Below are 27,322 nucleotides of genomic sequence, written 5' to 3' on the forward strand. Positions count from 1 at the left end.
TAATTAACTTTTATAGAATAATACAAAATTACGGTAAATGAAACATAATATTATCAAATATTCAATATTAGAGGAGAGGTGTTTCTTCGATATCAAATACTTTGAAATAATTTATAATTGTTTACATTTTATATTAGAATACCAAATAAAATTTCATGAGAACCAAAATATTTATTAAATTTGCAAACTACAAACATTAATGAAACCTAGTTGATAAAATTTAAAAATATAAAAGGAAAACAAATATTCAAATTAAAATATATTTTAAATGTTTTGTTACTTCAATTTTAAAAATTCTAATGAATCTTTTTTTATGTAATAATAAAAGTTATAATACATCACTTTATCAAAATGGTGCAAATAATAAATAATAAAAATAATAATAAAATTTTAACATAGATCTTGTATCTTTTGAACTTCAATGTATGTTGGATGGTGATAAAAAAATATTCATGACAATTACATTAAATTTTTATATTGTAGTAAATAAAATTTATTTATACAATTATAGTGAAGAATTACAGTATGACTGATAATGAGTTAGAAAATAAAAAATAATTACATAAAATATATCGAAATAATATTGTACATGATGAAAATAAACAACAAATAAAAATATTAAAAAATTAATAAATGTGTGTCTTATAAACAATTTGAGAAATTATTGAAAGAAATCGCACAAAGGAAAACAAATGTATAATGAAGGGTATGATAAAAAATACTTTTCAAATATCAACATACATAGTGAATGATTGAGAAATAATGAAAATTGATTTAGCGAAACAAAAGTTCTTTAAATGAAACAAAAATTAATAATAACAAGTAAAAAATAAAAATTATATTACCTAGTAAATGAAATGTTTATGCTATTAAACACTTAAATTAAGAGTATTAAATCTTTTCATGTGAAAGGAAAATACACAATAAATAAAAATATTAAAAAATAATAAAAATATTCAAATGTGAGACATAATTTTTTTTTAATTCACATAAATCATTTTAACATAATTACATAAAGGTTATGATAAGATGAAAAGTATATTGGAGATGCGAATGGTTTTCATGACAAACTAAATAATTAGAAGAAATAAAAAATAGAAAGTATACATACATATATATATATATATATATATATATATATATATATTACTTAATTAATTATGAATATTTTAATAATTTAAATGGAGACGGAGATATGGCGGTGACGGGTATTATGGCGGAGATATATATATCCCCACCCAATTGAAAAAGTCATGGATTTCCCACTTCCATACTCATACCCAATCAATGCAAAAATTCTCCATCAACACAAAAATGAGTTCAAACAATATCAACGGAAACAAATTTATTTACCATCTCTAATTGAAACACCAAAAAGTATTTTAATCACGGAAACAAATTTCGTCAGAAGTACTTTTAACTGAATATCAAAATGGACTTGTAGATTCTGAGTGTAAAAACCTTTGGGCTTTTCAAGGTCCCGGTCAGGCTATTATTACCTGCACCCTCCTAAATACTAACTTCACCCCTACAATATTAATTGCATGACACTACTGTTCCTACATTTCAATAACTACTACCATCGCACCGCGCCGTAAAGGAAGAAGAGAGGAAGAAGTTGCGTAAGAAGAAGAAAGAAAATACAGAAAAGAAATAAGCTTATTCCAAAATGTTTTTTCCATAACACATTCATTTGTTTTGTGAAGCTTTTTCAAAATACATTTAATATGCGAATATTTTGAAAAATTCATTAGGAAAACATTTTCTGAGTTTTGAAAATCTTTTTTCGAAAATTTCATTTTCAAAAATTCCGAAGCATAATTTAAATATTCCGGAAACTTTATTTTGGAAATCATGTTCTAAAAATGTCGTTCTGGAAGTATTGTTACGAAAATTTCAAAAAACTTCCAAAATATATGATCCAATTTTCTAGAGTGTAAAACAGTCATTTCACAAGTTTGAAGGGATGCGCAAATAAACTGAGGGGTGCAGGAAATAAAAGCCTCCCGGTGATCTTTTTGATCTCCGTGTATTTTGTTTTCTTACTCTATGCTATACTTAGGAGAATAACTTAAAATTTTTATACTTCTTGAAAGTTGTTATTAGGAATGTATAAAAACGTTTGAGTTACGTTTTCCAGAAGCATTTTAAAACAAATATATTTCAAAATGTACTGGTATTACGTACATCCTTAAGCGTTGCTGCATGAGCTATTGAATTCTAGAAAATATTTACATCAAGCTACAGATTTATAGAAAATTAGGTTTGATAGTGGTCGTTCGAATAATAACCACAAAAAAATTAAATATTAAATATGATTTTGATCTCTTAATTTTTAGTAAAAATTTAAATTAGTTTCTTTTGGAGCAATTTAGTTCCTGCATTCTAGAAATATGTAGATTTAATTTTTTTAACTATTTTTTTTAAGTTTATTTGGCACTTCAAACGTAGTTCAGATATGTCTTTCAGCTAACGTTAAAACGGACATGTGTCAAATGGTATGAATAACTCAAATGTCATCATGAGACACATTTCAAACGTCAAATAAATTTAACAAAATCTGGTTAAAAAGACTAAATTCATGCATTTCTAAAGTTGAAAGACTAAATTAGGTAAAAGTTTCGAAGATAGTCTAATTTCAATTTTTACTGAAAGTTAAAAAATCAAAACACATATTTTAACCCTAAAAAAATATTTATAATATAAAAATTGAGTATAAGTTAAAGATATGAATAAACATTTATTTAATGATGATGTTTTTATATAGGTTTTTAGTCTTCAAATAATACTAATAATAAAAAATATATTTAAATAGATTAATTAATTTATTGTTTTGATAATCATTAATTTCTAAGATATTATTATATATTTTTATTAGTAAGTATAGGAATAAATTTTGCAACCCTACCACCTTAAGCTCTATTGATTTTATTTTTAAAAAAATTTTGCTCAACGATCCAAATCTCTGGGAGCCATTTTTACAAGACTCGATACCAAACTTGGTCAGCAACTTAGCCACCCTCTAAATTTTGTTTAAAAGAATTTTACCAAATGAGCGTTTTACTCACCCAACGACTTAAACCCATAGGTACCTTTTTCACAAGGTTCGTTCAATAAGTAAAACAACTTGAGTTCTCTTAATTTTGAAATTTATAATTTTGCTTAACAAATGATTAACTCGTCCAACAAGTATGTTTAATTTTGGAAACTCAATAGAGATATTAGTGATTCAAAGTGGTTCCAACTAAGTCAATCAAGTGCTTTCTCTAAGAAAAATGATATATTTAGTATAGAATAACCTTTTATTGAACCAATTTGATTCATTGGTATGGCAATTACGCTCATACTCACACAAACCAAATTGTCACTCAAATATCGAATCTTATTAAGATTTAAATAGTCAATAATATCACCATTATATGTATCTCATTATAGATATCATTTACACAACTAAATCATCCAATTATACCATAATTAACAACAAAATACATATATTTCCTTATCTAGACTAAGCTTCTGACTTAAATAACTTTCAAAGACTCCAACTCTCACATAATATTATACATATACAAAAAATAAAACTGAGATAATCTAAATACATCCTAGCTATCATAAATAAACAAATATTTATCTTAAACCTTTTAAGTCACATAGAACAACTCTATAAGTGATACATGTAAAACTTATAAAATTGAATCAAAAGAAGGGTTAAAGATGAACTTATTCAAAATAAACTTTTGATGGACAAAAAATGCTCTATTATATTTTAGGATCTCAATGAAAGTCGCTAATATTCAAAATGTCGAACAAAATAATCAGAAGACAAACACATACTTATCTTGAATTCTTTTAAGCCACATGCAACAACTATATTACATATACATACAAAATTCTAAAACTTAACTCAAGATAAAATATAAAAAGAAAAAATAAAGTTGAACTTCCTCAAAATAAATTTTTGATATACGAAGATTACTCTATTATATATCAAAATCACAATAATGATCTCTAATCTTTAAAATGTAGAATAATAAAACGAAACTCAACCAATTAATTTTTATCTATTTATAAACTTTGCATAATAATAATAATAAATTATTTAACCCAGTTTATAAAGATCCACCTCAATTCTTAACTAACTTTTAAATCCTTAATAAACTATTATGATTAATTTTATTTTTTGGTAAAATCGGTCAATTGTACACTATGGAAAGAGTGTTGAACATTTCTCAAAGTAAAATAAGTTGAAAAGGCTGTACAAGTCAAAAGGAACAAAAGAATTCCATATGGAGCTTTTAGAAAGATAGTTTACAGTTACGAAAACAAAATATTACGAAAAATAATCTAAAATAATCTAAAATTAATTTTAAATTATGCAATTCAAAATATATTTCGAAAAATTCATTCAAAAATTCATTTTTATAATTTTTCCAAAAAAGTGTAATTCAATATCTTTTAGTGTAATTTGGATTACATTATTTTTTCATAAGTGTAAACATTTTAAAACATTATTTTTATCATTACATTATAAAGAGAAGAAAACATAGAGTGCAAAAAGTCATTGTAATTATTTTTCATTTTCTTTCTTTAGAATGGGCCTAATAGAATTGTAGGTTATATTGACTGTGCCCTACCGTGGAAGGAGTACGGCTAATGGCGGGCTATGGAATACAACAACAAAAATTAAAAATCACTTTAATACTTTCATATTTAAATTAATTTTTCTCCGTATAAATTATTTTACTAAATATAAATTATTCTGGCTTTACTTGAGTTTGGAACTGCTAATAAACCAATTCAATTATCTATACAATAATTTTAAAACAAAAAAATAAAAAAATGGACAACATACGCAACAGACGCAACTAACGTAGGTGTCTACTTTAAATTAAACATATTTTTTTTTGGGATTAACGGCTAAGGTGACGTTTAGTATTAATATTTTAATTAAATTAACTTTTTGGTGATCTTATTGTAAGAAAAAAATATCATATTTATTTAAAAAAAAAAATCCTTGTTGATTCGTGTTGCATGTTGTAATGGATAAGAATGCATGGAGGAAATATAACCCAACTTTTTAGCTGACTTGTTTTCCACTCTGTTTTTTTTTTTTTTTGCCTACATTTATGTTCTATTGGCATCTAAATGTCACACCTCATTTTTTTTTAAATGTAAATGCAACCCAATACATCTCAAGAACTAATTAACAATTGACAAATATTGTTAAATATAATAGCAGAGTTAAAGTTTATTGTAAAATTGATACAAATAATTTTATATTATGAATGAATAAAAATTATATCATAATTTTTAATTTAATTCTGCAAGTCAACTATTAGTATATTTTTATTAATTGCAATGTCTCTATGGTATGCATATTCTTAGTCTATAGCTTAGGAAAAATAAAGTGCATTAATTAAAAGGAAGACATGCAAGTGGAGAAGATAGTGAAAGTGGAGAACACTATGGCTCTTGACTTTACCCAAAGGTTAAGGCTCTTACACAACATGAGCCTCCTCTTTCCGTACGCTTACAAATTCTCATGTCATACTTCTTCGGTCATATTTGTGTTTCTCTTCAAATGTTTAAATGTCTTCCCAGGATAGATTAGATATTAATTATTGACCCAATTATACATTGATCAGTCAATTTTAGTAGCTAATATTAGTATAAATTTAAAATTATAATTTACAAATTAATTATAATTTTTATCATAATAGTAACTATTTTAATGAATGATAATTTTTAATTTATAATATTAAATTAGTTACTATGAACAATTATAATATTTAATTTTTTTTAGTAACACAATAACCGATGTTATTTGAGTGAAGAGATTTTGTGTTCATGTTAAAAGATCTTTTAGAAACCTTAACATAATATTAATTTTTTATTTCTTGAGTGAATTAGTGTCGTTTAAGTGATAAAAGTTTTGAAAATAAAATTAATGTGATTATTATTTTGCTTAAACCTCAAACTAGAGTTTGAACAATGAAATCCATCAATTGAACATTTGAGCTATAATTCTTTGTATCTATGCTATCGGCCATCATTTAAGAGATAACTTGATGCTTAAATGACATATGCAAAACCAACAAAAATTAGGTTATTCATAAACAAATTTCTCAATCCAAAGCCCACTCTTTAATGTATTCTAACAAGATTTAAATATATTTTTAAGTATACTTTAAGTATACAACAAGTCCATATGGCTAATTTAATTTAACTTAACTATTGAGACCAAAATTTCACGTTCAAGCACAAAGTCTGCCTTACTGACCAACCAATCCAAACATCTTAATTTGCAAACTCAATGACTTCAACAAATACGTGTGAGTTTAAATTTCAAACTGGACAAAGATGAGAAAGTTGAACATCTTATAATAAGATTCATAAATATATTGTCTTAATGTTTTATGTTGTAGATATCTTTATGAGGGCGAATCATTCTCAAAAGAGTCATTGTATTAAAAAAATTTCTGATAGGATTCATGTAAGTGTGTCTCATTGTTAAAATAAAATGGTGACATAAGAAGATTACTATTGAGGTACTTGTGATTGGGAATGCTTGCAAGATAAAGTGCACCAATGTGGAAGGGATTCACTATTAAGAGGAAGATTGTTGGAAATTAAAGTGTGAGTTTATGTCCACATTGATAGAGACGATAAAGTTGAGCAGCTTATAAGAAATAAGACTTGTAAATCTATTGTTTTAAAATTTTGGGTTGAAGGTGGAGTCATTCCCTTATGTGGATTAGACTTAGGTTTCATTGATGTTGTATCTCCCAAATAAAACTCTTTCAAAAGAATCATCAATAATACACTACAAAATACATTAAATAGTTGTTTCTCTTACCTAACAATTGTTTATTTCCCACCAACAATAAAAATGAAAAACATACTTTAAAGCAAAAGAGAAACTTATTATAAATTATTTTCAAACATTGAATTTCATACATTTATCGGGTGAAATAATAACTTAAATTTAACAAATATTTTTTTTTATTTTTTATACTATTTTTTTCCATTTTTAATCTTTTATTCTTATGACTTTTGATATATCTTCATTCCTAGTTATTTGACTAATTCAAAATTTAAAAAAATGCATATAAATTATAATTTATAAAAATTATTTTACTTTTATTTCTAAAACTAGTTTAAGGACTCAAAAAATAGTTAAAAGTAGAAGTGGTCTCTTAAGTAAAACTTAAATACTTTATTATTAAAATGTTGAACTTATAAATATAAAAATTGATTATTTAGGTTTCATTTTACAAATACCATTATCTCCCTAAAAATATTTTCTTTTCTTCCTCTAGCTTCTCCCTCAGTTTTTAACAATTTGTTCATCCTTTTGAATCACGGGAATCTTAACCTAAAGTAGAACAATCCTAACCGACAAAATCTTTTTTTGTGTAAGTTCATCTTTATCTTTTGTCTCAATCATTTTTTTTAAGTTATACATGCATGTGCAAAGAAGTGTTGCATGTGACTTAAAAGAGTTAAAGATGAATCTTTGTTATTTGTTCATATTGAGTTTTTTGCATACATGTATAATAAATTGTGAGGGTGGAACCTCTTGAAGCTCTCTAGAGTCAAGAGGCTTAGTCTAAATAAGAAAAACTAACTACTTTATGTAATTACTTTAGCTTAAATGATATGGTGGTAGTTGTGACATGGTCATTGTATTTGATGTGATAAATGTAAATTGTGTTGATTTATTTTGGAAAAATTGATTGTTAATGAATTTTTAACATAGAGGCTGAGCTTATGCATATTATGTTTTACCATTACCAAAAAAAAGTTATTTTATTGAGATTTTAATTTCAATTTGTGGGGGTTTTAACCCTTTGCAAATTAATTTGTGGGGTTTTTTAAACCTCTATAGTTACATTCGCTATAATCTATTTACAAAGGTTTATGACGACCTCTAGTATTTGATTTATATTGTGGAGTTTTTTTTTTTGTGAAAGATTTTAACCTCTTATATTGATGACTATTATTTAACATATCGTTCAAATAGTGTGGTCTATTTGAGCAAATTATTATGGTAATAACTTTTAGTGCTTAGTCGTTGGGAGAATCGATCTTCCCGTTAAGCAAAATTGTTTGAATGATTCAGAGAGCTCAAAGGGAATTGGTTGTTGAGCTAGTCAAGTCTCGTTGGGCGAGTATACCTTTAGTTAAGTGAGGATGCTCACTGGGCAAGTCTTAATTTTAAAAACTACCATAGTTGATTGCTAAGTGAGCTTGTGTACTCGTAGAGTGAGCATGAAAGATTTTGAATACGAAAATAAGTTTTTTAGACCTCAAGTTTGTGGTTAAATATGTTGAGTTGTGGGAAGTGATATAATTAATGAATTGTTTTCTTGTAATGATGAATTAAATTGATTTTGGAAATATAAATGTGAGTGTATGGTCGAGTAGAGTCATGAATTTAGCCAAAATACTATGTTGAAAAATTATAAGTGGTGTATTGAATAAGGATTCCAAGAATGAGGTTATCTTGGTTCTATTAATATTGGACTCACATGGAGAAAGGTATTAGGTGGACAAAGTTTATGGAGATTTCTATAGCCTAACTTGCAATGTGAAAAAAAAAATTGTTTGATATGTCATAAGGAATTTTATCATGTCATATCTAGAGGACTTAGTTTCTTGACATGTAATTCTCTTTGTGTGAAGGTAGTATGATAGGTGTAAAACCTAAAAGTTTAATTTAACACACAAATCTTCCGAAAGTAAAGCCAAATATTTGTGATGATGTGATGTTTATATAGTTGGTGATATAAGATGTATCCATTTGGGTTTATATATGCATGATTCTTGATTATTTGTAATTTTGAATTTGATATATTTATGAATGATATTCAATAGATGAATGAATGAGACGAAAAATTGTGTTGGTTATATAAGTGTTGTTGATGTTCAAGGTAAGATATTTTAAGGCCACTAGCTTACCTTTTTCTTTTGTCCATATTGTTTTCAACTTAAATGATGGTATATTACATGAGAGCAGAAAATATTTTTGATAAAAGTGCTCATAAGTGATAGACTTATAATTAATTTTACCATACCATGTAATAAAAAAAATATTATGCTCCATAAGATTCTGTTATGAAAAATTGTCAAAAAAATCATATTTACCATCTCTTTATATATTTGATTAATAATATAAACACTTTAATCATATACTATTAGTTCACAAAGACTAAACTGTTATTATTTAATAAAAAATAACATCGATCATAATATATATATATATATATATATATATATATATATAACATTTTAAATAATTATATTTGAAATATAATAAATTAAATAAATATATATGCACTCAAGATTGCAGATTTTTTAACAGTTTTTAATTTTATACATAAATATTGCAAACAATGTAATTGATGCAACTATAATTACAATGACCAACACACTGATAAATATTTGAAAATATAATAAAAGTTTGTCGATAATAAAGTTGATAATATGATAAAACAAATTATGCTTATGGACACTTTTCGATTTTGTAGAAGTTAAAACATCTATCACTGTAATTTTGTTATTTGCATTATAATGTTTATCACTTCAAGTAGAATATTCGATATATAAAAAATATCAATTTATCTGATAAAAAAGAAAATTTAGTACGCCACTGGTAACCAATAATTTGATATATATATATATATATATATATATATATATATATATATATATATATATATATATATATATATATATATATATATATATAAATGTATGATGTTTCTCACAATAAAAACTAAAAATTTGAATATAAAATATCCATATCAAAAGTTTAAGATGGCTTTAAAAATTATAAGAAATCAAAATTCTAAAAGAATATACAAAATATAATTGAATATGTATATGTAAGGCCTGTTAATATTATTTCTTATCTTTCTGCCCTAAACTAAAGGGCTGCCTTTGTAAGTGGGTCTAAGGGCTGGCCCAGTAGATAAAACCCTTCTCAGTTGTCCTAAGTCACATTTTCCTTTCATTTCAGAGAACCTAAACTGCAGCCGTCAACCCCTTCCGCTAGGGTTTTGCTTCCACTGTCACGTTGAGATAAGAGAACTCGTGCTCCATGTAAGTATCTCTTCTAGCCGTACTAGTTTCCTTTTTGCCATCTTTTCGTGATTTTGGTTGAAAGCCTCTGTTAACGTCAGTTGTCTGGTTCTGTTCCACCCCTATTTCAGCCCATAGTCCATCCTTAGAGCTGTTGCGCTCGTGGTCGTGCCGTCAAGGTCTTAGCTAAACTTTTTCAGGTACGGGGAAGTTAGAGTTTTCGAGTCTTGAATGATTTTCTGGCTAGTTTTGATGTTTGTTGGGTATTGCATGAACTGTATGTCTGTGATGAATGTGTGAACGATCTTGGACTGTTGCTTGGGTATGGATATGTGACTGTTGCAGGAAAGGCAGTGGCGAGATTTGTCAATCTCGCCCAGGCGAGACCTGCAGGAGCAACCAGGGTTTCACGAACCCTCGTCCAGGCGGAGGACTCTGGTTTTGAGCGAGGCCAGTCTCGCTCAGGCGAGAGCCACTCGCCTAAGCGAGGAGGAGTGAAAGCCTGAAACGCTGTTGTGGTCTAGCCCAGGCGAGGGACGCCACTGTTGGGCGAGAGGTTGTCTCGTCCAGGCGAGCCAGGACTCGCCTAAGCGAGCCTGCGAGGAAATCCCAGCATTTGTCGCGATCTCGCCCAAGCGAGGGCCTATCGCCTAAGCGAGAATACCCCTCTCGCCTAAGCGCGAGGGCTCTTGGCTTGAGCGAGATATGCTGCAGGTTGGATGACTCTCTTAAATTGGTAATTAGATTGTTGGTTATGATGTGTTTTGCATGCAGGTATGAAGTTTGTGAATTGAAAGGCATGGTATGATCTGTGTTATAAATTGTATAAATGATTATGCATGTTGGGAGGAGATTATATGTGGGGAAATTGTGAGCTTGGCATGATTTCTACATGAATTGTACATGAGAAGTTGGATACATATGTATGTGCGTGTGGTCACAAACCTGGCATGAACAACAATGGATCTTGATGGTTGGTAAACCTTTGGTATGGTTTTGGTATGAGGAGAAACACCTTACTCATGATTGGGAATAACGAGTTGGTAATGATTCAATATATGAGAAATGAGGATTTGGTTATGGATTTTGGTTTGAAATCTTATGTGCAATGTATGTGTAAATTCTTGGCTGTTTATGTATGTTGGTCCGTGTCAGTGCGTAATTCCTTGGGGGTCTCTAGGTGAGACTTTCAGGGTTGCGCTTCAGTGGTCGGGACGTAATTCCATGGCCCCTATTAGTGGGTGTCCATGGTGGTGCCCCATCTGTATAACTAGGTAAAGATTCAAGGTAAGGTTGCATCCTGACACTCGAAGGAGTCAGTTAGTCTCACCTAGAGCGGACTGACTCCTGTGGTGAGAGTAGCAGGAGGCCTGAAATTCATTAAGGGCTAACCTTGTGGTGAGGGAAAATTGATTCATTATAACACTTGTAACACATAACTCGGGTGTGAGCAGCTCGGGGGTGAGCAGAGGTATCCACCACAGGTGCAAGCATCCGCTGAATCCGACCAGGTTATACGTATCCAGATGAGTCGAGTCGAGTCGTAGTGTATTGATTGAAAAGTCATAACATGCTTGTTGTTGTATGGGTACTGGATGGTGAAAATATATTTGACTGTATGATGAAAATGTTGTCGGCTCTAGCTTACCCTGTTTGTTGTATGGTTGTATTGTATGTGGCTGTTCTTTCTTGCGATGATCATCAATTTGATTGATGGGAGCAGATGGGCAAGGTTCTCGTGGTCAGCAAGGAAATGACGATTCTGCTGCTTAGCCATCTGGGCTGGATTCTATTTTTCGTCATGGTTCTTTAGGGCTATGGCCCATGTATTGTTTTATGCTTTGATACTCTATTCTCATTGTTAGACTTGTATCTGGTTTCCAGTTGGTATCATGGTGTGCCCAGGTTGTAGGAGTTGTGTTAAGGACCACAGGACTATGCTACAATACTATCTTTGTGTGACGTTTCCTTTAATTTTGTTTAATAACTAATTGGGACGTTACAGTATATATAGTCATTAATTTGATATAATTTTTAAATCTTACATATATATATATATATACACATAAATTACTAATCGATTTCAGTAAAATTTATTTTTAATACATCTTATAAGTTTTTGATCAGTCAACTAACTAAAAGTCTCATAAGTTAGAAATCATAAAACGAGATTTAAAAAAAAATGTAATATAAAAATGAAATGGGTATTCTTTAAATATAGATCAGCATATCATATAATAAGTATATAAAAAATGAGATTTAAAAAAATGAGTAATTATTATAATGTTTTAAGTACACACTTAATTGTTTAAAGTAGCCCTCGTCGTCAACGACCACAAATTTACTATTTTATAGTAGTCTTAATTGTGCAATTAGGAGGAAGAAAAAAAAAGTCCATATGTAATACATGATTTTATAAAATGACATAAATAAAATAAATAAAATTGTATAAATTATTACATTATACTGATATTATTTTTCTGTGTCAAACTCTATTAACGAAAGAATATTTTCAATTGTTTTGAACCTTCGTTGATATCATAACACTATACATGCAAATCTGAACTTCCACTGATACTGTAACATCATCAAGTATTTATATTTTCCGTTAATGTTATAATACTGTCCACCGATTTCAAATCTCCTATACATTAACAAAATATTAAAAAAATACTTTAATATTAACTTAATCCACATGAACTTAAATAAATATTAACAATAAAAAAATTAACATTTGTTTGACCAATACTATATTTAATAAATTAAAGAGTATTAATTCGATCTATATATATATATATATATATATATATATATATATATAGTATTTTCTAAAATAAATCATACATTTAACATTTATTTAATCGATATAAAAGTTTATATCTATAAAATAAAATTTATATACACATACTCTTTATAAGACTACCTAACTAGTTTCTTTTATATAAAAAATAATAAATTTTTTTTTTATGTTTCAGTATAGGGACCAAACACCTATTTCTAACACTCAAATTAGTCTTAAGTTCTTTTATTCAGTGTTTTTCTCTGCTGACTGTTCAGTTTTTTCTCTTGTTCGATTCCTTTGCTGCTTTTGGTTCGGTTGATCGGATTGGGGTACTTGTTTAAAAAGGTTTCGATGCTTAAGTCAGTTTGAATCCGATCAGGATATAACAATAAATGTTGTAATAAATACGAGTCAAAAGTTCTTACCAACTTACCTTGAATATCTATTTATAGTTTTTGATATGACCGGAGGACCGCGTGTCCTGACGGATGTCTTCATAAATGAGGATGTCTCCACATATATGGGGACAAAGTTCAATTGAAAATAAACGCGGGACTGTTTGGTCGCGAGTTTCCTTAAAGCACTCGGAAGAGATTGCCACATCCACGTTCCAAGGAAAGGTCTGTCTGTAGCGGATGGCCTGCAACCGCTTATCCTTGGTCCGCCTGACAGATGATCCGACGATAAGCTATACGGTACATTTAAAAAAATATAATACCAGTTTTACGAAAGTAGATATTTTTATTGATTCTGAAAAACAAAATAGATAAAGTCAGCTTAACATATATAGTGATTATGAAGCAATTAACTCACATTCTAAGAACTTGTCAACATGTTGGAAGATTCCATGAACTACCATAGGCTTCGTCAGAAATAACACTAACCAACAAGTTGGCAAAGTTGTAAAGTTCAAATCGAAGAAGAGTCAAAAAATACCAATTCCGGGCTTCGCCGCTAAGCCTCGTGATCTACGCGGTAAGCTGGGTCTCCTATACTATGTTATTATCAACAATAAAATTAATCTTTGAAAACATAAAATTTATTTATCTTCTTTGTTTTTTATTTTTTCTTAAAATTGTATATACCTTTTTAAATACCATGCTGTAACAAAGAACACGACATTAAGATTCTTTTGACGAAACATGCCCCACAGTCTCTTTCCAAATTTCCACTAACATTGCCACGTGGATGGTCTGATGTCACACAAACATGCGAAAAACGGTCACTATAATCAATGATGTGGAGAACACTGGATCCATAAAGTATTTTACCACTGGCGGACGCCGACTTTTCCTCGCATAATTATTAGTTCATGCCAATCATCGTTCCATACAATATTAATGAATAAATTTAAAACTTTTGTAACATTTTAATTAAACTGGTATATTTAACTAAAGTTTCGCGATAGTGAAACTGTGATGAGATTAATATAGTTTTGTTTTGTTTTTATCCTTTGTTTTCGTATATTTACACGACTGTCGTTTGAGGATTGAAACATTGGATCGGACAAATACATTGTACATACCATATGGATATAATTTTGGGTATTATTTTTAGGAAAATGAATTGGGAGGTGAAAAAGAAAGGCGGGTATAGAATTAAATGGCTCTACAAAGGAACGAACGGGTGTGGAGTGAAAGAGAGGATTTTTCTAAGGAGGCTCGTATCTTGCGTAAGGATGCAAGGAATTTTCTTTTTCCCAACGCGTCCCTTCTTCTTCGTCTATATATACTCGACCACTTCTCTCTGCTACTTCATAACAAAATAACTTGCCTTCAGGAACGTTCTAGACCACAGAGGTTTCTCTTGTCTTCTGTGGAGAGCTTGTGTTCTCTTCTTCATTCGCATCCGAGGAACAAGCTTTCGTCAACTCAATCACCCATGGCTCGCTCTTTCGCTAACGTTAAGGTTCTCTCTGCTCTTGTCGCCGACGGATTCTCCAACACTCTCACCAGGTACACCAATTGTTTCTCTTTTTTTTTTTTTTTTATTTCTTTTCAATAACTTCTTGTGCTATATTTCAAAAGCCGCAGTTTGTGGTGGGAGGGAATTTATTTCACAGCCTTTATTACGAAAGGGGGAATCTTGGAGTAAGGGGTGGTGAAGTGAGGGATAAAGAATCGGTAAAGTGGTGATTAATGTTGATTATTATTTTTCTTTTGTGGGAACAGGCGTGGGTTTGCGGCGGCGGCGACACAAAGCGCAACCAGAGGAGGAGCCTCCATCGGCGGCAATATGGTCCCAAAATCAGGGGAAGAGAAGGTGAGAGGTGGTGAAAAGGTTTCGTGGGTGCCAGACCCTGTTACTGGTTACTACAGACCAGAGAACACCAACGAGATTGATGTTGCTGACCTGCGAGCTATGGTTTTGGGCAAAAAATTCAACCACTAATTTCAACTTCAACACAGAACCTCTTTGGTCACTTGGACGTTAGATGTATCTCGAAGTTCACGGAACCTTCGGGGATTATTTACTATAAAGCAATCATCTACATCAGTTTTTGTATTTTTCTCTACAGAATTAATAAGATCACTTTGTTAGCGCCATTCATCTCCGGTTGAAAACTCGTAACTATGCTTTTTGCTGTATTCTCTCTGGAAAATAACATTGTAACTTTCTAAGCAAACCTCTCAAATCTTCTTTGTCCAATTTTTTTCTTTTTTTCTTTTTTTTTTTTCACACAAGTATGCTATTTTCTTCCATATTTGTTTGCTATATGGTAGATTTTTTGTGTGTGTGTGTGTAAATTTAAGGAGATTATTAGTTTGAGGTGATATAAAAATATCTTCTTAATTTGTTTTAAGAGATTTGTGAGGATTTATGAAAAGAAAAAAAAAAGTGAGGTGAGAATTTGTTTCTTTAAAAAATATGTATTTAAGGATAATTTATATTACACTAAAAATGACTTACCAACTTTGATAAAATTAAATCAATTATATATATTGACATAATTCTTTTACACATTCATTAATTTTCCATCATACTAAATCATCTTACTTTTCTATTCACTTTGTTTTTAAATCACTACAATTAATCCTTCACTTTTTAAAATTTAATTAAACAAAGATTAAATAAATCTTGTGAATCAATCCTAATCCACTAGCTTGAGTTAAATAAGGAAAAGGAAAAGCATATTTAAGAAAGCAAGCTGGTGAAACAAAATAGCTCTTTATTCAAGAAAAGTGAAAGAGAAACATAATGAAAGGAAAAAAAATTCTAGACATCTGGTTTTAATTATTTTAATAAAATTATTGAAAAGAATAATTAAATTTCACAAGTTAAATGATTATATAATACAGGTAAAATCGATTGTTTCACCAAATTATCACAAGATAAAAAATAAAGTTATTGTTAAGAGTTTCATATCTCCGGTTAAAGAATATTACAACTTCAATAATATTAATATATTTGAGATTTCAATATCATTCCATAAAAAATATTGTACCCGTCTTATCTTAACTGGTAAAATGTTTAGACATCAATTTGGGTACTTAATGAATCGTGTAACAAGGTGAATAAACTTTTAAACACAACCTTTACCCCGAAATCGACTTAAGGCCGAGAAGGTATACTGTCATATCAAGAAATTTGAGATTATAAAGTATATTTTTCAATCACAATCAAGAATTTCAAATAAAGGGAAAAATAAGATTTAGAACCTTAAACCTTATAAAGTTGATCAGAGATCGATTTATAAGAATAGATAAATTAAACAAATTTTTTAATCTGAAAAATATTAGAAAAAAGAAATTATTTGTTAATGAAAATCATAGAGGAAGTGCACGTACCTTTTGTGTTGCAAGTTATGTCGAAGTTAAAGATCCGTGAGACTCGTGATGATACATTGCAGAGACAGAAGGACCATTAAACATGCAAAATTTGAAGCCACAAGTACCTAAAGATTAACACCACATATTTCCTCAACTTTTTCCTCTTTTCAGGCACTGCCACGGGCGAGGCAGAAAGTTGAGAGGATGAAATTTTAAACATTAAAAAATTGGAACATTGAATGGAAAATAGCAACGGTGGAATCGGTGAATGCACAGAAAGAGGGAATGATAGAGGGCGGTGCTCCACTTTGAGGCAACATAATTGGGCAGCCACAGTGGGCAGTGGATGTAGTTGCCGCACCAAGTTCGCTCACCGTCCAATCATTTTCCTAGTTTTATAAACACAAACCAATAATCATTACTGCACACCAATCTCCTTGTACCAAACATAACCAACATACCACCTTATTTTATTGTTTTCTTATAATAAACCACTTCTAATTGAGTGTTAGTTACTCCTACCAATGTTTTATATTCTTCTCTCAAATATATAAATATTATTCTCTCTTCTTACTTTTTATCTGATATTCCGCTCCTCTTTATTTAATCTTTAAAAAAGAAATACACAGATGAATGTCACAATTTTGAGATCTCACTCCAAATGTTCTTATTCTTGTTTTAATCTATATTTACTTTTAGGTCCTCTGTTTATCAGAAAAGAAATAGAGGAAATTTAAATAGTTTGGGTGTGTGGATATGATTTGTGGGAACCATATTGTTGGACATGTACGCGGTGTGATTTACATGGAAATAAATAACTGATATATCATGTTTTTTTTTTCTTTCAAATTTATTATTAATTTGGGTGTCCAACGAGTAACGTTGTTATTACATACACAACAGCTAATCATAGTCTTTTGTTGATTATTTTATTTCATGAATGTGAATTTATTATTTCTTCTAGGACATCGTCCAAGTAGAGAAACATTACATTATAAATGTCCAACTTTAAAGAATGCTTCAAATATTTGAAACGAGAAGAAAAAAAGATTTTTACTTCTAATTTCTTTAAGCCTCTGCTGATCCTTTAAAAGTTCCACTAACAAATTGATGGAAATATATATTTAATGAATTACAAGATTCCTTTAAGTAAACATGGTTTTTTTTTTTTTATGATTAGTAATATTGTTTTTGCATTTAAATTATTGCAATTTGTCTAGTGAATTTATTTGTCTGAGTGACATGAGAGGCAGAAGCAAGAAACATTATATTATAGTTGTGCATCACTAAAATTGACTTCATATGGGATTGTTTGACACTTGTACAAAATACTTTATTTATAGATTTTATAGTTATTTTATTTCGATATTTAATAAATTTATTTGTTTCTAATTCGATTTTATTTAAAGAGATAACTAAATTTATTTAATGTCAGTACATTTTTTAAATTTTAAATCAATTTAATTTTTTTTATATTTAAAAATACATGAATTTAGTTTTTTTAATCAAATTTTTTTAAAATTTTGACGTTTCAAACATGTTTTAACGTAAATATGTATCAAATGGTGTAATCAATTTAAATACTATTATGAAATACATTCGAGACATCAAATAAATTTAATAAGATTTGATTAAAAAAATTAAATTTACTCATTTCTAAAGTTGAGAACTAAATTAGACCAAAGTTTCGAAGATGAAGTAATCCTAATTTTCACTAAAAGTTAAAAGATAAAAAACATATTAATTATTATTTAAAAGAGTCAATGTGATTGTTTAAGTTAATCTGTCGTCACTATTTAGAAAGTGATCATGTATAAGTAATAATTTATTTCACCAATCTTTTAAACCACATTTTTACTAGAAAGAGATGCTGTGAGTAAGAATGGAGACTAAAAAACCGAAGAAGTTCTAAGCCCACACAGGATTATATTCTAAATAATGTTAACACCAATTTAATAAAAATGATTTTTTTTAAATGAAGTGGAGACTGAATTAAAAAAAAATGAAATTGAGAATTACATTAAATAAACCCTTCAAATATTAGGAAAAGAATATATTAACTTTATTTCTAATTTTTTCAATACTAACTTCTTTAAAACTTCATTATTTTTATCTTTTAAATGGTTTCATTAAGAAATTAATGAGTTTGATCACATAGTTATCATAAGTCACTCACAAGGTCGTCTTTTAAATAATGTCAACGCCAGTTTTATTAAATAAGTGAAGACCGAAAAAAGAATAAAAAAAATTAAGAATTACATTAAACAAACCCTTTAAATATTAAGAAAAAAATGTATTGACCATTTCTAACCTTTTTTAAAAAAATTAAGAATTACATTAAACAAACCCTTTAAATATTAGGAAAGAAAATGTATTAACCATTTCTAACTTTTCTTAATACTAACTTCTTTAAAACTTCATTGTTTTTATCTTTTAAATGGTTTCATTAAGAAAGTAATGAGTTTGATCACGTATTTATTTTAAGTCACTCACATGATCATCTTCTAAATAATGTCAACACTAATTTAATAAAAATGACTTTTATTAAAAAAGTGAAGACTGAAATAAGAATTAAAAAAATTAAAAATTACATTAAATAAAACCTTCATTAGAAAAAAAAAATGTTAACCTTATTTCTAATTTTTTTTTAATACTAACTTCTTTAAAACTTTATTTATTTTTATCTTTTAAATGGTTTCATTAAAAAATTGATGAGTTTGATCACATATTTAATCAATTACAAAACTCCTTTTAGGTAAATATGCTCTTTTATTGTTTTAATATATTCTTTTTTATTTGAATTGTCGTAATTTAACTTATATTTGTACTTTTATCTTTTTTCTTTATTTTTTTATAATACATTTAATTTATAATTTATTTTTTTCTAAATATTTTTAGTATTTTTGGCCTTTCTATTACTTTATAACTTGTAACATTTTAAAAAATACTACAAATTAAGTCACTCACACAGGGTTATTTTATAAACGGTGTCAACACCAATTTAATAAAAATGATTTCTTTTAAATAAAGTGGAAATTGAATTAAGGATAAAAAGGACTGAGAACTACATTAAATAAATCCTTCTTAGAAAAAAAATCTGTTAACCTTATTTCTAACTCTTTAATACTAACTTCTTTAAAACTTCATTGTTTTTATCTTTTAAACTGTTTCATTAAGAAATTTATGAATTTGATCACTTATTTAATCAATTACAAAACTACTTTTAGGTTAATATGTTTTTTTGATTGTTTTAATTTTTTTATTTATTTTAATTGTTGTAATTTAACTTATATTTGTACTTTTTTCTTTCTTTTTATTTTAAATTTAATATATAAGTTATTTTTTCTAAATATTTGTAGTACTTTTGGTCTTTCTATTAGCTTATAACTTGTAAGACTCTAAAAAAAATACTATAATTGAGAAACAATTTTTTTTAAGAGATATTTTATTATTTTATTAATTAAAAGGATTAAGTATAAATAGATATAATTTAAATCAAGTTTCATTTTATAAAAAATATTATCTCTCTAGAAAATGAACATTTTCTTCTCGTTTAACATCTCTCTAAAATTCTAAAACCCATCTGCTGCTTGTTTGAAAATTGAAGTACGTCATAAAACTCCTAGAGGTGATGTCTAGCTTTCTATCCGATCAATTTATTCAATAGAGCACATTCATCATTTGCTCTCTTTAAAGTCTTTTGTTAATTTCGGTTGCATGTGTGGTGTTTAGGGTTGCATGTGTTGTTAAGAGTTCTAGATGAATCTTTGTTCAATTAGGATTGTTAAGGCATAATTAAATCGTTTATATGAGTTTTTCTTGTGCAAATATGCTTCCTTTGTGAATAAGAGAACTCAGAGGCATAAGAGATTGTGTGTAATTACTCATAGTCATGTAAGGAAAGCTAGATATTTATAAAATTTATGTGATTGTTGAATGGAATTGATGATGATATTATGATCGTGAGAAGTTGAATTGTGTACGCGCTAATGTTTTTCTTATGATTAATAGTTGTGAATGTTAAAATTTTTAATTGGCAAGTGAAGTAATTGATATATGCTTGAGATTGACGAAAGGTATAAGGATATGTATATTTGGATCAAGTAACTTCAAATTAACTCTTTTGAATTGGTATATTCTGTTTTGGCCTGTGAAAAGAAAGAAAAATACCTATTAAGGCCAATTGAACATATTTAGATAATTGTTACAAGCTTTGAATTATGCAAACTTATTGATGAGTGTTTCACTCACTGAACAAGAGCATAATTAATGAAGTCAGAGAGGCTAGGGAGACCTCACTCGATTGGCGAGTGATCCTCTTGCTAAGCAATAATATTTTGATAAAAGTAAGAGAAGCATGTGTGATGTCACTAAGTGGGTGATATCAGGTTGGCTAAGCGGATTTTTAAAATTACTCTTAGTGATCTTTTTCTCTAAAGCAAGCGAGACACTCATTAAGGATTTCAATAAAAGAGTTTTGAGTTCAGAAAATCATGGTTCGTTGGGTGAGCTTGAGACTCACTGGAAAAATTTTTAATGATTTGCTCACAGTACTTGCTCGTTGGGCAAACCATGATGTCATTGAGCGAGAAAGTGTTTTTCAACTGAAATATTTTATTGGTTGAGAAAGAGTGAATTGTGAAAATATTTTAGAACATGTTTATATGATGGTGAATTATTGAAAAGAGAGGTACAATGTATAAATGGTATGAATGAGTGAGATTTAATAGCTTTAAGATATAAATGTGATGATGGTTTTTGATGAGGAACATGATGTATTTGCTTGTGATGTGATGAAAGTAAATGGCTTTGTAGGGAGAAAGTATTTCACTTAGTTGAACTTGGTGTATTGAATAGGATTCTTTTAAAAGATTATCTAGATCATACTAAATATTATGACTCACAAAAGGAAGATATTTAGGTAATGAGAGTCGATGAAGTTTCTTATGACATAATTAGTTTGAAAGAGAACCTTTCTTGTGAGTCATAGTGAGCTAATCGTGTCATATGAAATGAACATAGGTCATATTTATGGGGTTGGGTAGAACCCAAGTACTAAAAGTCAAAATATATCAGAATTCATTGACAAATACACAATCTTTGAGTCCAACTCAATACACAAATCTTCTAAAATTAAAAATTTATAGTTGGTCTAGCTAGTTGTGCACAGTGAATGAATTGTTCGAAACTGGTTGTTTATATAAATACTTTGAACTGTTTATAAGTTTTAAACCTTTTTAAATATATTAACTTAATCATGTTTGTGGTTGTGTCTACTATGATCGTATAATTTACACAAGAGTAAGAGATAAAGCAGGTGAGGATCATAGTAATGAGATTGCATAGAAATTGTGTAGATAGTAAAAGGTATTTATGTATATTTTCTTTTGTATTTTACGTAGTTCCTCTCCCTTTTGGTTAAGTCTTATGTTTTTTAAAAACTTTGTTATGTAAATTAATAAAGAATACGGTAGACTATACTTATGTAGTTAATTTGTTTAATACTAATTATGAAATGCTCTGCTGGTACTATTTAACTTGTATCAATTATTTTCTATTTGTATCAAGTTATCTTATTATGTGGTGAACTGATATTGTTCTACGTATTTAAGTTCTTTTAAGTAATTACTTGCATTGCATCAAGTTATTATTTAAGACAGAATTAATTAATTTAAATTTAGAGACTTTGCGAAACAACTTACTTTAGTTTTTGTTGCTTTGAAATATACTTTTTTTTTTACTAAAATTTAAGAATAATTTTTATTCTCATTTTAATTTAAATTTTAATTTATACTTTAAATTTTTATTACATATTATATTTTACAAAATTATGGACAACCACATATTGATATAATTTATGATAAGGCTATAAGAGGATACCTGATATGCAAGGGCCAAACTTTTAAGTTGACAAAGGGTTATATGGATTTAAATATTTTGTAATATTTAGCCAAATACACTTTTTAATAGGATAAAAATTTAGTTATTTTGTCACCAATACATAATTTTTCCGTTAACTTTGACAAACTTGAATTTTATTTCTCCTTACTTTCAACTTTTTTTTAATTCAAACAATCTTATTTTTCATTTTATTTATTTATCATTCTTTTCTTCTCATTTTCAACTCCTTAATGCAAATATAGACTAAAGAAAAAAAATATAAAAGGAAATTGTTTGTACTGAAAATAACAATGAAAAATGTAACTTTTCGCGAGTTCTATATATTTTACTATTCACTTAGCTATAAAAAGAAAAAAAAAAGTAAATAAAATGAATATTTTTCAACATAATCTTCTTTTACAGTAACTATATTAATAAATTTTATAAGGATTACTTAATTTTAATTAATTTTTCCTACTTTTATGTGTTTTCATTAAAGTCTATTATTACTATTGATTTCTGGCTCAAATAGCCATTGTGGTGTGCGGTCCTAAGAGACATTGATTTGTTAGGCTTTCGAATTTTGTGGTCTCTGATCTTAAAAAAAAAAAAAAATCTTTCTTAAGAATGAAAATGACATTCTTGTGCAAGAGTTATTTGAAGGAGAGACACAAGAAAAGATTAAACTCAAATGAATAAAATCATACAAAAGACCTACACATTATTTTGAACTCATTTATTCTGGTAGACAATTTTTGTGTTCAGATTTAGGCAACCACAATTTTATGTGTTTTTGATTCATGTGATGTGGTGTGTTGTGTTCCTGAGCGTTTTGCCCCAACACACGTAGAACCATTTTCTATCAGGCGTTAGCTTTTTGCTGCCAATCATAAATTTTTCTTAGAGGGTTTTTAGATCTTTAAAATATTGCAACAAAATATTCATGATATTTGTTTCATAGGATGTGTGGTGCAGCTTTTTAAAATCTAAAAATCATTTTAAAGTTTAGAATAGAAGTTTTAAAATTCAGAGAAAGTTGGGCTTTAATCTTTTGTACTATGTATGTTTTTTAGATGAAATCATATTCACTTTAGGGATTTATATTTCGATGACTTAGTAATACCTTGGTTTCAGTAAGATAGGATATGTTTACTATTATACTATTAAGGCTTATTATCTTTCGAACAATATAAATGTATATGAAATCCCTGGCACTTTGGTGTAACTAAATTATCTAATTTATATTTGGTTAAATTAGTTTTGTTTGAATTTTGGTTAAAATAGTTCAAATAGATTTTTATTTTATTTTTTTTAATTATGTTATTTTTTTTAAATTAATACAATTAAGACATTTTTCTTAGTATTGTACCAAGAGCGGTATAGACATATCACATGTCAATTCATAATTTTAATTTTTGTTTTGTTTTTTTTTTTAATTTTTTAGTCCATATGTAAGTTCAATATTATATTGGGTGACATTATTAGTATGACGTGACACTAATAATAACACTAACACGTGTATTTAATTCAATCTATATATTTAATATTTGATTCAATTCAATCCTATTTTATTAAAAAGTGAAATAATGTTATTTTCTTTTAAATTAGAATAAAATATATTTATTTTGCATAAATGTTATAATAATAGTTCTATTAAAATTAACATTTTTATCAAATATTTCTTCAATTATTTTTTAACTAACCAACTATAAAATTCCATTTAAAATTACTTTTAATCTTAATGCTTTTAGTTCTTTATTTAATGTTTAGTTCTTGAAATTATATTGTTGAATTTCTTTCTCAAAATTCGAAAATATATAGCTATTTTATGTCTAAAATCTGAACTTTATAATTAATAAAATACTTGTTTAAAAGTAATTTATAATTAGAGTTAATTTTAAAATACAGATTAAATATATTTTTAGTTCCATTATCACTACGAGAAAAATATTTATTAAAGTGGGTCAAAAGTCAACCCAAAGTGTTAAAAGCGAACTTTAAAAGATAATTAGCATCACTTTTGCGTCCTCCAAAATACCGACGTCACGACCATAAATAGAGATCCAGGCCTAAAGTGGACGCAATTAGAGTGGGTCAAGCCCACGATAAAGCCGACGCAAACAAAAAATAATAACATTAATTCAATATAGTAATCGCTTAACACACTAACTATTTTAAAGCAATGTTTGTATGGCCCACAATAAAATATAGATAAAATTATTATTTAACCACAACATAAAACTAGTATAATAAAATCAAGTAAAATCTATATTGTGACAACTCAAGTAGAACCTGTTAAACCAATAATGCAACCAAATAAAAGGAGCGATAAGAATTGCTACTTTTTCAACTAAACATACAATCAAATAAGAAAATACAACATGCACTAGGTCTTTTTGCACTTAATTGAGTATTACATGGATACTACATTATAACTATTGTGGAGAAAAATATACATATACTGGATATAACAATTTAGTATATATATATATATATATATATATATATATATATATATATATATATATATATATATATATATATATATATGTATACTTCTATTAAGTGTAAAAATCCAAAAATTAATAAACTTATAGCAATTACAAAGTCATGCTCAATGTTTGATTTACCCATATTTTTAGAAAGTGCTAACAACAAAAAAGAATTGAAAGTCACCAATTAATGAACAAATTTACCTTTTCTCAAGAAGTTCAAAAAGGGAAAGATTTTTAATACGAATGCTAGAAAAGAAAATTCACCTTATCATTCAACCTATGATGCACCGATACTTCAACTTAGGTCACGTATCCGTGTCTGACATGTATCTGTATCTGATACTTTAGGATACCTTATCGATACTTATCAGTGAAGTATCTAATTTACAAAGTCGTAGTACAGTACAAGAAAATCTTTGAATAATGATTAATTTTAGTAATAAAAATAATTAGTCACTATATAGTAACCAATTTAAGTATCAATTTAAAAACTAAAAATTATTGACAACTAAAATAATTTCAAAAAAATTATAATTAGTATATAAATTAATAATTAAAATAATTTTTATTATGAATTGATTTCTAAATTGGTCACTAACATTAGTTACCAAGATTTTGACTACCAAAATAATTGGTTTCAATATTCATATATCGTGTATCTATCACGTATCATGTCCTATTACTTTCAAAATAAACGTATCGATGTATCAGATACGTGTCGTATCTGATACACGTATCGTATCCATGCATCATAACATTCAAAACATGCATAACATATATCATAGGGAAATCCTGAAACACAAGTCAATTGTAAGTATTGGTTCAACATTGAATAGAATGACTTAGGCACCCAATATAATTATCACTGCACAATGCATAATCTTTTGTCCTTGTCACAATTTCATACATTTGATCTCCAACTTTAAAAATGAATTGATATAGTCATTTTAACCTAATTACGTTAAATTCTTTTGACATCTCAAACTATTTTCTAGTTGATATTGAAGTGAAAACGTGTTAAACGGTATAATAATTCAAATACTAATATTAAACATATAAAAAAAATTTAACGTAATTAGATTAAGAGAACTATATCCATTTACTTTTAAAGTTTGATGATCAAAATATATCAAACTTCAAAAAAATAAAATTCAATTTAAATAAATTTTGAGAAGTAAAAACATATTTGACCATTAAATTAATAACCAAATAAATATACCGTCATCTCTATGTGTTTGCCGATTAAGAAAGATATTCCCTCCAAGCTGTGTTTAGTCTTCAGTTGCATCGATTGGAAGCACATTGGGGTTCAATGTTTTATAACTTAATTGGATGCAGTATCATTGATGTTGTAATGTTGTTTTCCAATGAAAATTATTATTTCACTTAGATAATCTTTATAATAAATCATTCTTTAAATATCATTGTAGACTAATACGATAAAATTTGAACTTTTATTAAAAATCAGTTTCGACGAAATTTACAGTATTCCGTGTTAGTATTATCCAAAAAAAAAAATGTGTAAAAGATCTTTATATTTTCATCAAATCAAAACCAATCATATAAAATAAATCTATCAGTTTTTATACAATTAACTAAAAAAGCATGAAAACTATGACGTTGCTATGTATGTTATTATTTTTAAATTTGTTTTTTCCCTTTAAAAAGTAAAAACACTGTTTGATTAAAATAATACTTTTTTTTAAAATTGTTTTCAAAATTAATAAAACTTTTAGTCTTTAAAATCTTAAAACCAAACCACCCTGAGGTTTGTTTTACTTGTCAATTCCAAATTATTTTCTTGCACATTTACATTCACTTTCCTCATTTTTACGTTCTAAACTTTATTTTATAAAATATTTTTTAAAAACAAAGAAAAACAAAAACAATACTGATGTATAGAAAGAGAGAATTAAGTTACTTAAATTTCAAGATTTCCAAAACAGAAGTGATTTATTTCTCCCATTGAATTTTATATGTCGTATAGTTAGGAAGAACAGTTTTCCTGCAGTAGGACCGATCTCAATCGGATCCATTTAACATGGTAGTTTAAATGAGTTAATTTCTTCCTACACCCCTTAATTACTAACTACACCTCCAAAATACTAGGAAAAGACTTAAACATCTTTTATCACTGCACCACCGCCACCCTCTATCATAAAAGAGGAGGTTAAATCATTTTATTGGTCTTCATCTTTTAGAGAAATTTCAAATTGGTATTTTTTTTTATTTGTCTCAATTTAGTTTTTATTTTAATAAATTTGTTGTAATCAGGTCTTTTTTGTTAATAATGCACTAACCGCGTTAAAAAT

At 27.8% G+C, this 27,322-nt stretch overlaps 1 protein-coding gene across 1 annotated transcript; it reads left to right on the forward strand.

Moving 5' to 3' along the window:
* The first annotated feature begins 14,558 nt into the window (after positions 1–14,558).
* Positions 14,559–15,411, forward strand: SAG21 (senescence-associated gene 21). Its single transcript, XM_028079265.2, has 2 exons — positions 14,559–14,820; positions 15,037–15,411. The coding sequence occupies exons 1-2, from the start codon at positions 14,747–14,749 to the stop codon at positions 15,254–15,256; spliced, it is 294 nt and encodes a 97-aa protein (XP_027935066.2). The 5' UTR covers positions 14,559–14,746; the 3' UTR covers positions 15,257–15,411.
* The last annotated feature ends 11,911 nt before the right edge of the window (positions 15,412–27,322 follow it).

This window comes from Vigna unguiculata, chromosome 7 (genome assembly GCF_037176805.1).
Source record: "Vigna unguiculata cultivar grain cowpea cultivar isolate G323 ecotype 2 chromosome 7, ASM3717680v1, whole genome shotgun sequence".
NCBI lineage: Eukaryota > Viridiplantae > Streptophyta > Magnoliopsida > Fabales > Fabaceae > Vigna > Vigna unguiculata.

Bases quoted from the DNA above. Each gene is read 5' to 3' on its own strand.
- SAG21 (XM_028079265.2), top strand. From the start codon at position 14,747: ATGGCTCGCTCTTTCGCTAACGTTAAGGTTCTCTCTGCTCTTGTCGCC. The intron at 14,821-15,036 runs GTACACCAATTG...TTGTGGGAACAG, and splicing joins TTCTCCAACACTCTCACCAG to GCGTGGGTTTGCGGCGGCGG.